The 15,342-nt window shown below is 32.3% G+C and overlaps 1 protein-coding gene across 1 annotated transcript in view; it reads right to left on the bottom strand.

Moving 5' to 3' along the window:
* The window catches only part of LOC126881108 (clavesin-2-like), a 92,295-nt gene that overhangs the window by 15,997 nt on the left and 60,956 nt on the right, over positions 1-15,342 (bottom strand). Inside the window, exon 4 of the mRNA XM_050645153.1 lies at positions 4,715-4,825. Coding sequence (XP_050501110.1) covers positions 4,715-4,825 — 111 coding nt within the window. The remainder of the gene's footprint in view (positions 1-4,714; positions 4,826-15,342) is intronic.

Below are 15,342 nucleotides of genomic sequence, written 5' to 3' on the forward strand. Positions count from 1 at the left end.
TTTGGAGGCAAATTTGGCAACACCTTCTTTTCAAACCATTCCTTAAACAAGCTACTCGTCATATTTTCATGGTAGTCCAGCTTTGAATCTTTAATGTTTTTTTGCCGATAGTAAAAAACTTTCCCCTCCAAGCCAGCCATTTTTGGATCCAATGTTCAGAATAATTATTCGCTGAATTCTATTAATTGGATAATTGGGTGCACATTTAATAGAATCGTCTGTCCAACCTTTTTGAGCAGTATCGTGGGTATCGAACCATGTTTCATCTAGATAAAATATCGGTCTTCCTTCATCTCTAAATTTAGATATAGCATCCAAGTATTAATTTCTCCATTTAATTAGACGAGGAGAATCCATTATTGATGATCGCTTATTAATTTTCCTGTATCGAAAACCAATGTGATTCAAAAATCTTGATAAAGTTGAAGGCGAATACGTAATGGAATAGTCTTTAACAAGTTGATCGTAGATCATACTAAGCGTTGGAAATAGGTTCTTTGAATAGAAATTGTAAATTGCTCTTCTAATTACCTCAGCGTGTTTTTCATTTACTGCTTTATGTGTAGAAAAGTCACTCCGCTTTTTACGAGGTTGAATTCTATTCGTAACAATTTTCCACACTGTTGTATATGGCATTCTTGTCAGTCGAGATGTTGTCTTGATGAGGAATTTACCGTCTTCTGGATTTGGATTATCTTCTTTTACAGTTTGATAAACATTCCTAATAATTTATTTGGCATCATCAGATAAATGTACACGTGTTTTACACTTAGCACTAGCTTCACCGACTTCAGACATTTTACTTGAATACTTGCGATCTAACCTTCTATCTAAATGCAAGAAAATAACTGCCTGAATGTGCAAATGTCAAACTTAAATATGTTTGCCCCCCTTTCATAATGTTCCATAATGTATGTTTTCTGGATAAATAAATGATACTTAATTTTACCTAAATACCTATAAGCACGAGAATTATGTGTAAAGCTATAGAATAATAATTAGAGGTATATCTTATCTTTAACTAATGCTCTTTCTAATGATTCTTTAATTTTTTTATTTAAAGATAGAAAGCTGCATTATCGGAAGTCCATTTTGTTTAAAGTGAAAACGATATAAAACACATTATAATCTAACTCCATAAAATTCACGTAATGAGCGCATTGGACATAAAAATTGTTTGTGATCCTTTGTAATTGATTCCAAGCAAGTTAATTTCAGATGACTAAACGAATTCGTCTACAGTAAACAAAATTTTTAATACATTGTCTAGAAATTTTAATTTTAATAATTTATTTGCATTGATAGGTAACGAGTCAGTTCTGTAAATAATATAAAGTATGGCCCTAGTAGCTGTTCCAAAACTATTGCCACCCGTCGCAAAGACAATTGAGGGATTAGTAATGTCAACTATTTATTATGATACTAAATCGGTAGGGACATCCCACCAGCGTCAGGTCAAATTTCTTATATCGTGACGAAAAGAATACATATCGTGTCTCAATATGTGGCCTAGATATTCAAGTTCTTTTTGTTTAATTGTGCTCACGATTTCTTTCTCTTTTCCGAGTCTGTGGATTACCTCTATGTTGGTGACATGTTCGGTCCAGGATATACGAAGAATGCGTCGATATACCCACATTTCGATTGCTTCTAGTTTTTCGTGGGCATCTCTGTAAGCGTCCAGGCCTGCACACCATTTAGTAAGATCGGAAAAATGTAGCATTTAACTAGACGTAGTTTTAGAGGAAGAGATAAATCTTTGCTTATGATTAGCTTTTTCATATTGTTAAATGCTGCTCTAGCTCGTTTTATTCTAGCCTTAATTTCTGTGCTCTGTTCCCATTTTGCATTAACGTTGGTGCCAAGGTATACATAAGATTATACATGGTCAATTAGTATGTTGTTTATCCGTACCAGAGTCAGGCAAATATGCAATAGTGCATATGCATATGCATTTGCATATTTTCGTAGTTTCTTTTGAATTTTGCATATACTGGTATATTTAAAAATAAAGTGCATGTAGTAGGTTTTATTTTATTTACAAAGCGAATTTATTTGTTTAACCATGGTTCAAATAACTTCGTACCTGATATTTCTATGTGAATCAAGGCATCCAGAATTAGTCTTTGATATGGGAAAATTATTATGCTCAGCATGCAGTAAGTAAATACAAAGTAAACCTAAATATTTTAAATTGCATAAAAATAATCAGAAAACTAAAAAATATATATTTTTAATTTAAAATTATTTTTCTACAACCGTGTTAAAAATGCAATTTTTAGCACTCCATACGAGTGTTAAAAATGCTACTTTAAGGCACTAGGCTTTAAAATTTTTAAGGCACTGCAGTTCATATTGACCGTATAGGCAATTTTGATGTAATGTCAAAAAAATATAAAAATGGAATGTCAGTCAATTTCAAGTAAAAGTTTTTGTAGATATTGTCATGTAATTACGTTTGTAGAAAAAATATTGTATGATATGCGTGTTAAAAAGTACATTTTTAAGGCACTCATGTGAATTGCAGAACTCGCTATCGCTCATTCTGCAAACTTTCATATGCGTGCCTTAAACGTGTACTTTTAACACTTATATCATAAATAACTATTAAATAACCCCCGATCTAAAAATTATTTAGTTTACTGTAGGAATTTTTTTGCAGATTCCATGCGAAAAAAAATTCCAAATAGTCCAGCATTGCAAAACTGCTTTACACACCGGTAAAGAAAAGAAATTAGAATCGAGAGAGAAAAAGCAAGATTCGATATCTAGGTGCTTAAAATCAACTAATCGGAAACGACGTCAATTCTGTAGGTATAAATATTCTGCGGTACTGAGTAAAATAAAAATTAGATATAGAAGACAATTATTTTTATGTATGTGTATGTGTGCATGAAACAATTGATTTTTCTGGACGTTACATCGCACATTTATTAATCGGATCTCTTAAAAATGAGCAAGCTTGTAAATCGCATTTAATTGCTTCCAAGCAGTTGAATAAAACCAACGCACTAGGTAACAGTTTTAAGGTTTTTGCAAGACAGTTTAGCAATAGGTTTTCTTCCTTTAGCTGTTCCCAACGAAAAATTTTTATTTTTCTTTCAGATGCTGCACCTTACCTGGTTAAAGTAGGAAACAATTTGAAAAATTTTTATCCAAGTTTAGTACATACAACTTGCATAGCACATGGTTTAAATAGGGTCGCAGAAGAAATTAGAAATGAATTTCCTCTTGTTAATAATTTCATTTCAATCAAGTATATTCAAATGGGAAATAAGCCACAATTTTACCTAAAAATGATTTTATTAACGTTTCGACGCCCAAGTCGGGTGTCGTTGTCAAAATACAAAATAATACTAAATAAATAAAAATGTTGTTGCTTAGTAAAAAATTCTTCTAATAATTTATTTAATCTGACTCATTTATATCGGCAATTCAGACACGTATTATACATTTTAAAGTAGACGACTTTAAAATGATATTGCCAATATTGATGAGTTGCGTTCCTGGGACGACTTTACTAAAAGATAGTTCATTCGATTACATGAAATCAATCCCAACTCAAGAATATCTGAGTTGGGATTGATTTCATGTAATCGAATGAACTATCTTTTAGTAAAGTCGTCCCAGGAACGCAACTCATCAATATTGGCAATTCCATATTAAAGTCGACTACTTTAAAATGTATAATACGTGTCTGAATTGCCGATATAAATGAGTCAGATTAAATAAATTATTAGAAGAATTTTTTACTAAGCAACAACATTTTTATTTATTTAGTATTATTTTGTATTTTGACAACGACACCCGACTTGGGCGTCGAAACGTTAATAAAATCATTTTTAGGTAAAATTGTGGCTTATTTCCCATTTCAATATACTTGATTATAAAAATGCCACAAGAAAATAGCTTCAGAACAATTTTATTTCAAATATGAACAAAATATTTCTAAGGCACCTACAAGATATCAGTTGTATAAAGAACATTTGCCGAATCGTTCTCTTCCACCAAAACCTATTGTTACTAAATGAGAACTTGATTAGAGGCTGCAATGTTTTACGTAGAAATTTTTGCTGAATTGAAGCCAGTCGATTCTTTCGAACCACTTATACTTTTCAAAGAATTAGTGAAAAATAAAATATTACCGCAGCAACTTTCATACTTAAAATATTATGTACATACATGCATATTTGACACAAATAATACATGCATATACATGCATATTTTACATAAATAAATGCATATACATGCATATTTGATACAAATAATATGCATATATGCGCATATATCTTCATTTTCAGCCTGCATATTTGCCTGACTTTGTCCGTAACTGTCGAGCAGGTTGTTGCTTTTTGCTCATCAGCATCCATTTTGTCTTCTTGAAGTTGAGGCTCAGGCAGTATTCATCACTAACCGCATTAATCCTTTCCATTGCCTGTACTTATTCATCTATGCTACTGGCAAGGATCAGCGTGCCATCGGCATATCTTATATTGTTGGTTAACTCACCATTTATTTTTATGTTCTCATTTGCATTTTCCATACGTTTTTTAAATATTTTCTCGGAATCTTACCGGAGTGAAAAATTGAAAATAATAGATACTAAGATGGCGAACGAACATAGATTCCAAAGCCAATATCAAAGTGTCCAAAAAATTTACATTATTATTTAGCTGTACAATAATTTTCATACCTACAACCACTAACTACTTACCCTTTCATATAATTTTGGTTTAAGAAATTGTTTACATAGTTTGAATAACAGGTCTACATATGACGGGCAGTTAAAAAAGTGAAACTGCTTTATTCTGCTGTTTAATAGTTTCTGAAAAAAAAAATATAGTTTAACTTTATTTCTAGGGAAGAAGATGTATGGATTTTTAGATGTATAATCAATGTTTTGTTTTGTTGAAAGGAAATAGAGGCAAAGAAAAAAATGCAAACTTTAGAATAAAACTATTTTAACTAAAAAAGAGCAGGGACAAAATAGTATAAACAGAGTTTTAACATTTTGCAAAGCAAAGATGCAACTAAAAAATGTTATGTATGTACACAGTGTGCTTTACTATAGAGCTGAATCATGGACATTAAATCGAAATGCAATAAATCCACTTAACTCGTTTAAAATGTGGAATTTAGAAGAGTGTTAGGGATTTCAAGGGTAGATAGTGTCACGAATATAGAAGTGTTAAGGAGAATAGGCAGAGAGAGGGAAATTGACAATACAATAAAAGAAAGGAAATGGCAATATCTCGGACATGTGATGAGAGGTGAAAGATATAACATCTTGTGACTCATAATTGAAGGAAAAATAGAGGGTAGGAGAAGAGTAGGAAGGAAACGCGTTTCCTGGTTGAAGCACCTGAGAGAATGGTTTGGTTGCAACCCAAAGCAACTGTTCAGAGCAGCTGCCTCGAAGGTCAAAATAGCCATGATGATTGCCAACATCCGTCGCGGAGATAGCATTTAAAGAAGAAAAAGAAGAAGAAAAAGAAGAAGAAGAAGAAGAAGAAGAAAAAGAAGAAGAAAAAGAAGAAGAAGAAGCAGAAGAAGAAGTAGGAGAATAAGAAAAAGAATAAGAAGAAAAAGAAGAAGAAGAAGAAGAAGAAGAAGAAGAAGAAGAAGAAGAAGAAGAAGAAGAAGAAGAAGAAGAAGAAGAAGAAGAAGAAGAAGAAGAAGAAGAAGAAGAAGAAGAAGAAGAAGAAGAAGAAGAAGAAGAAGAAGAAGAAGAAGAAGAAGAAGAAGAAGAGAAGAAGAAGAAGAAGAAGAAGAAGAAGAAGAAGAAGAAGAAGAAGAAGAAGAAGAAGAAGAGTTTTAACGAATCGGCGGAGTTTAAAATTGTAAACATTAATAGAAGAAGATAAATGTCATCCTTTCGTAAAATAGAACAAGAATAAAAAACCGCTAAACGCCTTAAAAATGAGTGGCGCATACAATATTCCAGCTACAAAAGATCTGATATGAATGTACATTTGACTAACAAAATTCTAGTTTTATTTTATATGATTTTTCCATAATATTTGCTTTTGAAGTAAACGCGGCACAAAAGAGTAACTTTGATACAGTTTGAATTTTGAAACTCTTTTGTGGCGCGTTTACTTCAAATTTAACAAATATTATGGAAAAATCTTTTAAAATAAAACTAGAATTTTTGTTTTACATCAAAATGAAAATACATTTTCGCGCCACGTAATATTCATATCAGATCTTTTGTAGCTAGAATATTGTATGCGCCACTCATTTTTAAGGCGTTTAGCGGTTTTTTATTCTTGTATCAGGAGTTTTTTCAAAGTTATTTATAAATTAAATGTATGAAGTTGAATGCAATGTTCCTCTATTACTCGTTAAGCTTTATAAATGGTCACCTTTATTGCATTATCTCCCAAATGATCTAGTACCCATCGAATGTACACTAGATTTTTTTCTATTCGAAATAGATTGAAAAAAATATTGAGATGACCGGTAAATGAAGTCGGATTGCCCGTTGCCAGATCAAATTTAGCGTCGTAATCACTACAACTACATAAACCATTTCGGGAATAATCGTTAATTGGATTATACTTTTGTAGCTTAATAACTTCTAAAAGGCTTAACCGATTTTGATCAATAAACATGAATTTAAAACGTACTTACCAGTAGTATCTGATGAATCTAAGGTCAAGTATGATAACTGAAGCTATTACAGGAATTATTGAGCTTGAGAAACAGTTTTTCCCGTAGGAAATAGATTTGATCATACTTATGAAGCCTATAACTTAAAAATTCGAATTTTCCCGGATATGACGTATACACCGTTAGATTTGTCTAAAGTCCTTCTACAAACGCTCAGTTATTGGAGCAATTCGTAGGTTGAAATTTTGAGTAATTGTCGAAAAACAAAAATTTTCAAAGTATAGTTTTTCAGTTTTTCGGCTATACTGAGCCGTGTGTATGTCTGATCCTGACGGCTTAAACACCATTTGAAAGCTTAACTCAACACTATTGATTTGGTGTATTTGCGGTTCTCCTGTCTCTTCTTGATCCGAAGATATATACCCCCAAAAAATATGCCGTTATGTACCTACCAAGTCCTCTAGCTGGCTTATGGGTGGTCAAAAGTCACAAACTACACCGGTTCTAAATCGGCCCAGACCCCCTCTTCAAACACAGAAAAAAAATTCAAATCGGTTTAACTTTCAAACACACATACATACATACATACATATCCACAAACATTTTCCCTTTTTTAAATAAAAATTGAGTCATAATTCTGAGCTCGGTAACTTTTAAATGGTATAACCGATTTTCAAAATTAGACATGCGTTGGAAAGGTAATGATCAGTACTATTAGAAGCCGCAAAGGTCGGACTTTAATTTTTGAAGTTTTTGGGAGTTTTGGGGACGAGAACGAAAAACAGACCCTAAATAGAAAGGGCCGTAAAATCCACACCCTTGGACCAAAATGGATGGTTGACATATGAATGGGTGAGTCTTTTCGTGAACTTTAAGATGGGACTTGGCCCATCTTTCAAATCAGTCAGATTTAGAAAATCGAAAATTTCGTGTATATATAGTGTCGCGTGTAGGGGGGTGTTGGTGTGCGCCACTGGCGAGAACTGCCGTTCTCTGGAAATTAGATGGAAGTTAAAACAGTTATAATATACCAGATTTTTGTGGTAGGTATACCAATTCTAGCAGGCATACACACATGAAACACGAGTGTGATTGTTTCTAAAAGTGTTTATTTGTTTATTTTTACAGTATCCGCCCATCACAGCATCAAACATGTAATAATAATGTATTTAATAGTGAAATAAACTTATTATGAAGTGAAAACTTCTTGTTAAAATGGTATAAATGTATTAAAAATGTTTTAAAATATATCCAAAATGGATTATAAAGATTCAGAACGGTTTCAGTCTTTTTGAACCATCCTCAGTGACAAAACGTACACTCAACCAAACATATAAGGAATCATCTGATATTTTTTATTCTTGTAAGCGAATTACAGCTAAATTTAATTTTCTTTCATTGCACCTCTCCGGAGCCTAACTACAGGTTATAGTACCAAATCAACATACCTGCGAACTATTAAAGTTGCTTGAATGCAGACTCCAAATAGAGTCGAAAATCGTCGATTTAGGGTGCTGGTCTGCGCTCCCTGTTCTAAGTGAAAAATAAGACGGTTTTGCCTTCGCATTGCAACTGAATAAAAATGGAATTTTTATTTTATTTTTGAAGATTATAGGACCTTCTGTAACGATCATAATTCCTCCCCCGAACATAACCCTTCCTCTTTTATATTTGTGAACAAATCTGGCAGTTTCCGTCTGCTTGTCTTCCTCGCCCTCTAAGTACACGAATTCGTTAATTATCTGATTTTACATATCCTACTTTCGTTTGAAAATAGCCAGTGGCGACGCGTGACTTTTTCTGAAGTGTTACCAAAACCAGATGCAAAAAATCTTATTTAAAAAAATGAAGATATGGCTAAATGTATATATACACTCACCGGCACAAAATTCCGCCACTCAAAATGTTTGATTAAGTTTGACAATCTATAACTTTATTATTTGTACTTCGATTTTAAAGATTCTTGCACGAGTTTGTAGGTACATGTATTGATGTCAATTGCTATTATTCCGGTAACAAAAAATTTTTGCTTAGATGGCATTATACGGGGGTGAATGTAAGCGTTGTTTCTTCTCCTAACTTTAAAAAATTCTGTGGAAAAATTGGAGGGCTGATTTTGTTTCATACTCCTTTTGTATTATCCTGGAGGTATCACTAAGGTCTTGTTTTTTGAATTATCTGAATATCTCTTTTCTTGTAAGAGCTGTAATTCAAAACACTGCTTTGAAGGTTTATTTAATTAAAAATATCAAACGCACTAAAATTAACAAAACAAATTTAACAACAAAACAAAACAATTCAATAGCGGTTATGTCCACCTCTTGCAGCAACGACTGCTCGCAATCTGTTTAGCATCTAATAAAGATGTGTTTTCCATGCCTGGGGAAAAGCCCGATATTCCTCTACCAGGCCCATAACTGTACCAAATTTTCTGGAGGCCTAGGATGACGGCAAATAGCTTTTTTATTCATTCCATAAATGCTCAATATGATTGAGATCTGGGCTGCATGCGGGCCAGTCTAATCTTATCAATCCAACCTCAATTGTATGAGTCAATCAGTGTTTTTATTTAAAAAAATGGTACAGCTCTTACAAGAAAAAAGATATTCGGATAATTCAAAAAACAAAATGTTGGTGATGCCTCCGGGAAAATATGACAGGACTCTGAAACAAAATCAGCTATGGGACCGTTCAAGTATTACGTAACGCAGGTTGGGAGGGGGGGGGGGGTGAAAAATCTTCAAAAATCGCGTTACGTAATACTTGAACGCTCCCTATTCCATTTTTCCACAGAATTTTTTAAAATTAGGAGAAAATACAACGCTTCCTTTCACCCCTGTACAATGACATGCAAGCAAAATTTTTTGTTACCGAAATAATAGCAAACAATATGAATACATGTACCTATGTACAAACTGGTGTAAGAATCTTGAAAATCGGAGCACAAATAATAGAGTTATAAATTGTCAAACTTAATCAAAAATTTTGGGTGACGGAATTTTGTGCCGGTGAGTGTAGCTTCAATAATATCATTTTGTATATCACTTGAAACTCTCGAAAAAACAGATGTTTCTAGATGTTGACAAAATTTTTGATCTTTTTTGGCAATTAATGTTAACAATTCCCTGTAATTGCCTGGATTGTCAGAGTCGTCGCACTCAAAATGGCCACGAAACGCTAGTTCTTGTTTGGCCCAAAAACATACAGTATCTATTATAAGTGTGCTAAGGATATACCTATCTATTTTTTTAACAAACTCATTATGTTTAGCAATATTTGCTTTAAAAGCTTGGTTAAGAGAACTTTTGCTTTTTGTTTTGCCAAACTGAATCAAATTGGGTATACATCTTACATGTAGGTAACTGAGAAATTTCATGTCTCCTTTTTAAAAGTCTAATACTATTTAAACCGTGAACCTGGTCCACCCATTTTTCTGTAGAAACCAGAAGACATGGCCAACAATACAGTATATTTTTCTTGCAACCATAATATAACCAAGGATTTCCACTGTACCAACTAAATTTAAAATATCGAACTACTTTTGTTGATTCCTTTTTTAAATTGTTTAAAATAGTTCTTTCATTTTTAATCTCATTCTTTTCTTCAAAATTATACAAGGAGAATTACTTTTCAAGTAGTTGATCGATTAAGAAGCGACACTCATCCATGGTTAACTGCACGCACACTTTTTATAGGTACTGTCACCAATTTTAAATCTGGTAACAGCGCTACTGATACACAGCGCGCTTATGCCGCCGCTTCTTCAAAATTTTCAGTCACTAGCCGGTCCCAAGCGCCAGCGTGGGTATATAACCATTGTAACCAGAAATGAGTCTGGTAACAGAGTATAATAAAGTGCAACTGAGTCACATAAACTCGCCAATATTTTCGTGTCTACGAGTAGTTGGCTATTTACTGAGTTAGGTACTATTACCACATAATATAATAATATATTTCTATTAGTAAAAATATTGGTAAATAGGATTATTCATCGTCATAAAATATTTATTTGCAAGATTTATAACTGTTACCAATGGTAACAGTGGTTACATGGACGCTTCGCCAGTGTAAATAGCACACTTTTCCAATTTCCAATGTACCAGTCTTGGTGTTGAAGACACCAATTTACGTGACCAATCTTGTGCTGGCTCGTCTTGGGATCCCGTAACTTTTTCCTGCTATATAGTCCTTGCGCACGACAACTCTTCTTCTTATCGGTTCAACTAAAATACTTAGGTACACCTATAGCTTCCAAAAGCTGCAGATTTCAAATACATCGTGATTCCATATAAGTTTGGTTGAGTGTTGAATATTAATTTGTATATATGTACCACATAAAGAGGTCAAATGACCTTTAAATTATACAGGGTGTTTCATTGGGAAACGGAAATACTTTAATGGCGCATAGAGGTCACCAAGGCGGTTCTAGGTATACTAAATTTTTTGCCCTACCGACTTTTATATCCTAGGTACAGGGTGTTTTATCGATTTTGCTCATTTCTTTCCTAAGCCATAACTTTAGAACCACCCTGTATATTTTTTTAATGTTTGGTACCCATGTGTCTCATCCAAAACCCAAACGACGGACTTACTAATCACAAGAAAAATACAGGTCCGTATTAACAAAAAATTATAAAATAATTGTGACCTTAAAACAACACCCTGAATATTGAAAATCTGTTTGCATATTTGAAAAGAGCACAAAAAACTAAGTCTAATAGGTCGCTTTGATTTTTCGGCCAGACAATTTTTTGACTTTAATTTTGAAATTATATTGAATTTTTTTAAGAACTCCACATTAAAAAGCAGGCATTATTAACTTTTAATTATAAATTATTAAATTTATTGAATAAATACTCATTTTAAAATTAATCAATATTTATTTACCACATTGGAAAGACCCAATTATTAATCACAAGGAAAATCCAGGTCCGGATTAACAAAAAAACATAAAGTAATTTTGACCTTGAAACAACACCCTGTATATCGACATTTTCAAAAATTATTTGCGCAATTGAAAAGACCACAAAAATCCGACTTTATAGAGTTACTTTGATTTTTTGTGCAAAAATTTATTAACTTTAATTTTGAAATTAAATATATTCAAATTTTTAAGAACCCTGAAATTAATAAGCAGGTTTTTAAACCACTTTTATTAATAAATCATTCAAGTTAATGAATAAATACTAATTTTAAAAATAATCAGTTATTATTTACAGCATTAGAAGGACTTACTTACTAATCACAAGAAAAATCCAGGTCCGTATTAACAACAAAATACAAAGTAATTATGACCTTAAAAAAACACCCTGTATATTGATATTTTTAAAATACGTTTGCACACCTGAAGAGAGCACGAAAAACTAAGTTTAATGTCCCGCTTTAATTTTTGTGCAGGCAATTTAATGACATTACTTTTGAATAAATATCGAAATTTTTATTATGAGTTCCCAGAGTTCTTAAAAATTTCGACATAATTTCAAAATTTAATTCATTAAATTGTCTGGCCAAAAATTGAAGCTAACGAATAAACTTAGTTTTTTGTGCTCTTTTCCTACCTATGTGCAAACGGATTTTGAAAATTTCAATATACAGGGTGTTGTTTCAAGGATACAATTACTGTATATTGTTTTGTTAATCAGGACCTGGATGTTTTTTGTGATTTGTAAGTGGGTCATTCGAATGTCGTAAATAAGTATTGATTATTTTTAAAATGGGTATTTATTTAATAACTTTAATAATTTATTGTTAAAGTGCTTTAAAAATCTGCTTTTTAATTCCAGTGTTCTTAAAATTATCAATATATTTCATTTCAAAATTAAAGTCATTAAATTTCCTTCAAGAAAAATTAAAGCAAACCGATAAACTCAGATTTTTGTGGTCTTTTCAAATGTGCAAACAAATTTTGAAAATTTCAATATACAGGGTGTTGTTTCAAGATCACAATTTACTTTATTTTTTTTTTGTTAATCCGGACATGGAGTTTCCTTGTGATTAATAATTGGGTCGTTCCGATGTGGTAAATAAGTATTAATCAATTTTAAAATAAGTATTTATTCAATAGCTTTAATAATTTATAATTAAAAGTTAATAATACCTTTTTTTTAATGTCAGAGTTCTTAAAAAATTCAATATAATTTTAAAATTAAAGTCATAAAATTGTCTGGCCGAAAAATTGAAGCGAACCATTAGACTTAGTTTTTTGCGCTCTTTTTAAATATGCAAACAGATTTTCAGAATTTCAATATACAGGGTGTTGTTTTAAGATCACAATTACTTTATAATTTTTGTTAATCCGGACCTGGATTTTTCTTGTGATTAGTATGTCGGTCGTTTGGGTTTTGGATGAGACACATGTGTACCAAATATCAAAAAAATATGCAGGGTGGTTCTAAAGTTATGGCTTAGGAAAGAAATTGGCAAAATCGATAAAACACCCTGTAACTCGGTTATAAAAGTCGGTAGGGCAAAAAATGTAGTGTATCTAGAACCACCTCGGTTATTCACAATTATAGTATTTTCGTTTCCCAATGAAACACCCTGTATAACTAAAGTAATAAATTTTATAATTATTATGACATTAGGTCGATGATAAATGATTTCATTTGTAAGAGAAAGATAAAGATCCTCGCTCGAAAACATGGACGTAGTCCAACGAGTGGTAGCAACCCACTAATCAAATCAAGCAGTGTGATTATGTTAAGTGAAACATTAAGACAAGAATTATATAAATTCATAAAAAAATACCAAAAGATATAGCCACATATTGCCAACGTCTTCCTCACGTAGTAACTGATATTTTCCTCATCTTGAGCCATCACCACTTGGTCGTCTGCGAAACATAATGTGTAGAGATAATGGTCCCTTATCGGTATTCTCATACCCCTACATTTTAACTTCCAAGTTGTTAGTGACTGTCCTAAAAATATTTTAAATAGAGTTGGTGGCATTGAGCATCCTTGTAGTAGTCCTTTCGTTGTCTTGAAGTTGGCAACTATCTTGTTTCCGATTTTTAAATATGCTTCATTTGCCCTGTATATGCTCTTGATTGATTGTGTTAAGCTAGCTGGTATCCCTGTTTTTGTCACGGCTTTATATTGTTCTTTCCTTGGCACGGTGTCGTATGCCTTCCTAAGGTCTACAAACACCATGTGTACATATTTGTTTTTAGTTCGTCTGTATTGTATTATATATATTACATATACTTGATACTTTATATTAATAGATATGATTTCCCTGCTGTGAATCCTGCTTGCTCTTCACCGATTTCACCTTCTATACTTTTTATAACTAATTTACACTCAATAAACTTTTATTAATAAATTGTAGATACTGTTACAAAGCCGTAGTTTATAATAACTGCGTCACCGGCAATGGAATAAAATTTAAATGAAGTAAAAGACAGACGTACGTTCAATCATTTATTGTAACTTCCGACGACCGGTTTCGCTCTCTAGACTTTGCAGAGCATCTTCAGGTCAACGGTTTCAAGTCACTAAATGCTACAAATAAAAACCCAGAGTTAGAACAATGTTTGGTTGTAAAAGATGCTAAAGATCCATAAGAGCAAGCCAATGTTGAACAACATACATAAAAGTAGTGAAAATAGCAGACAAATACATATGCATGTAAAATCGGGGGCGGTAACAAACGTCCCAAGCTTACAAACACATGCAAATATATATCGTCTATAATCATGCAATAATAACGTGTCGTACTTACATTCGGATACAAGGAGCTACTACCTCAGTATTCATCAACATGATGTTTTTGCTTAAGTTATGCTAAAGGGATATGGTGGAATAGACGGAGAATGTTACAAAGGTAAACAAGTTTATGGGATTTGAGAATTCTTGAGGGTGAAGAGATAGTTGTTGAGAGACAACCAACAAATCTGTGCCTATTATTGTGTTTGTGAAGTAAACTATAGTGAATGTCATATATACAATTTTTTAAAAATGTTGATGGTTTTAAACATTTTTATTTCTATTTATTAAAAGATTTTGTTTTTATTTATATTTATTAAAAGACTTCTATTTATTAATGTATGTGTTAGTGTAAGATTGACAACGTTTGGATCATTCTACCCGTCTTGATCCAAACGTTGTCAATCTTACACTAACACATACATTAATAAATAGAAGTCTTTTAATAAATATAAATAAAAACAAAATCTTTTAATAAATAGAAATAAAAATCTTTAAAACCATTAAACCATCAAAATTTTAAAAAAATTGTATATATGACATTCACTATAGTTTACTTCACAAACACAATAACAGGCACAGATTTGTTGGTTGTCTCTCAACAACTACCTCTTCACCCTCAAGAATTCCCAAATCCCATGAACTTGTTTACCTTTGTAACATTCTCCGTCTATTCCACCATATCCCGTTAGCATAACTTAAGCAAAAACATCATGTTAATGAATACTGAGGTAGTAGCTCCTTGTATACGAATGTAAGTACGACACGTTATTATTGCATGATTATAGACGATATACATTTGCATGTGTTTGTAAGCTTGGGGACGTTTGTTACCGCCCCCGATTTTACATGCATATGTATTTGTCTGCTATTTTTACTACTTTTATGTATGTTGTTCAACATTGGCTTGATCTTATGGATCTTTAGCATCTTTTACAACCAGACATTGTTCTAACTCTGGTTTTTTATTTGTAGCATTTAGTGACTTGTAACCGTTGACCTGAAGATGCTCTGCAAAGTCTAG

Source organism: Diabrotica virgifera, chromosome 3, assembly GCF_917563875.1.
Source record: "Diabrotica virgifera virgifera chromosome 3, PGI_DIABVI_V3a".
In the NCBI taxonomy this organism is placed as follows: Eukaryota; Metazoa; Arthropoda; class Insecta; order Coleoptera; family Chrysomelidae; genus Diabrotica; species Diabrotica virgifera.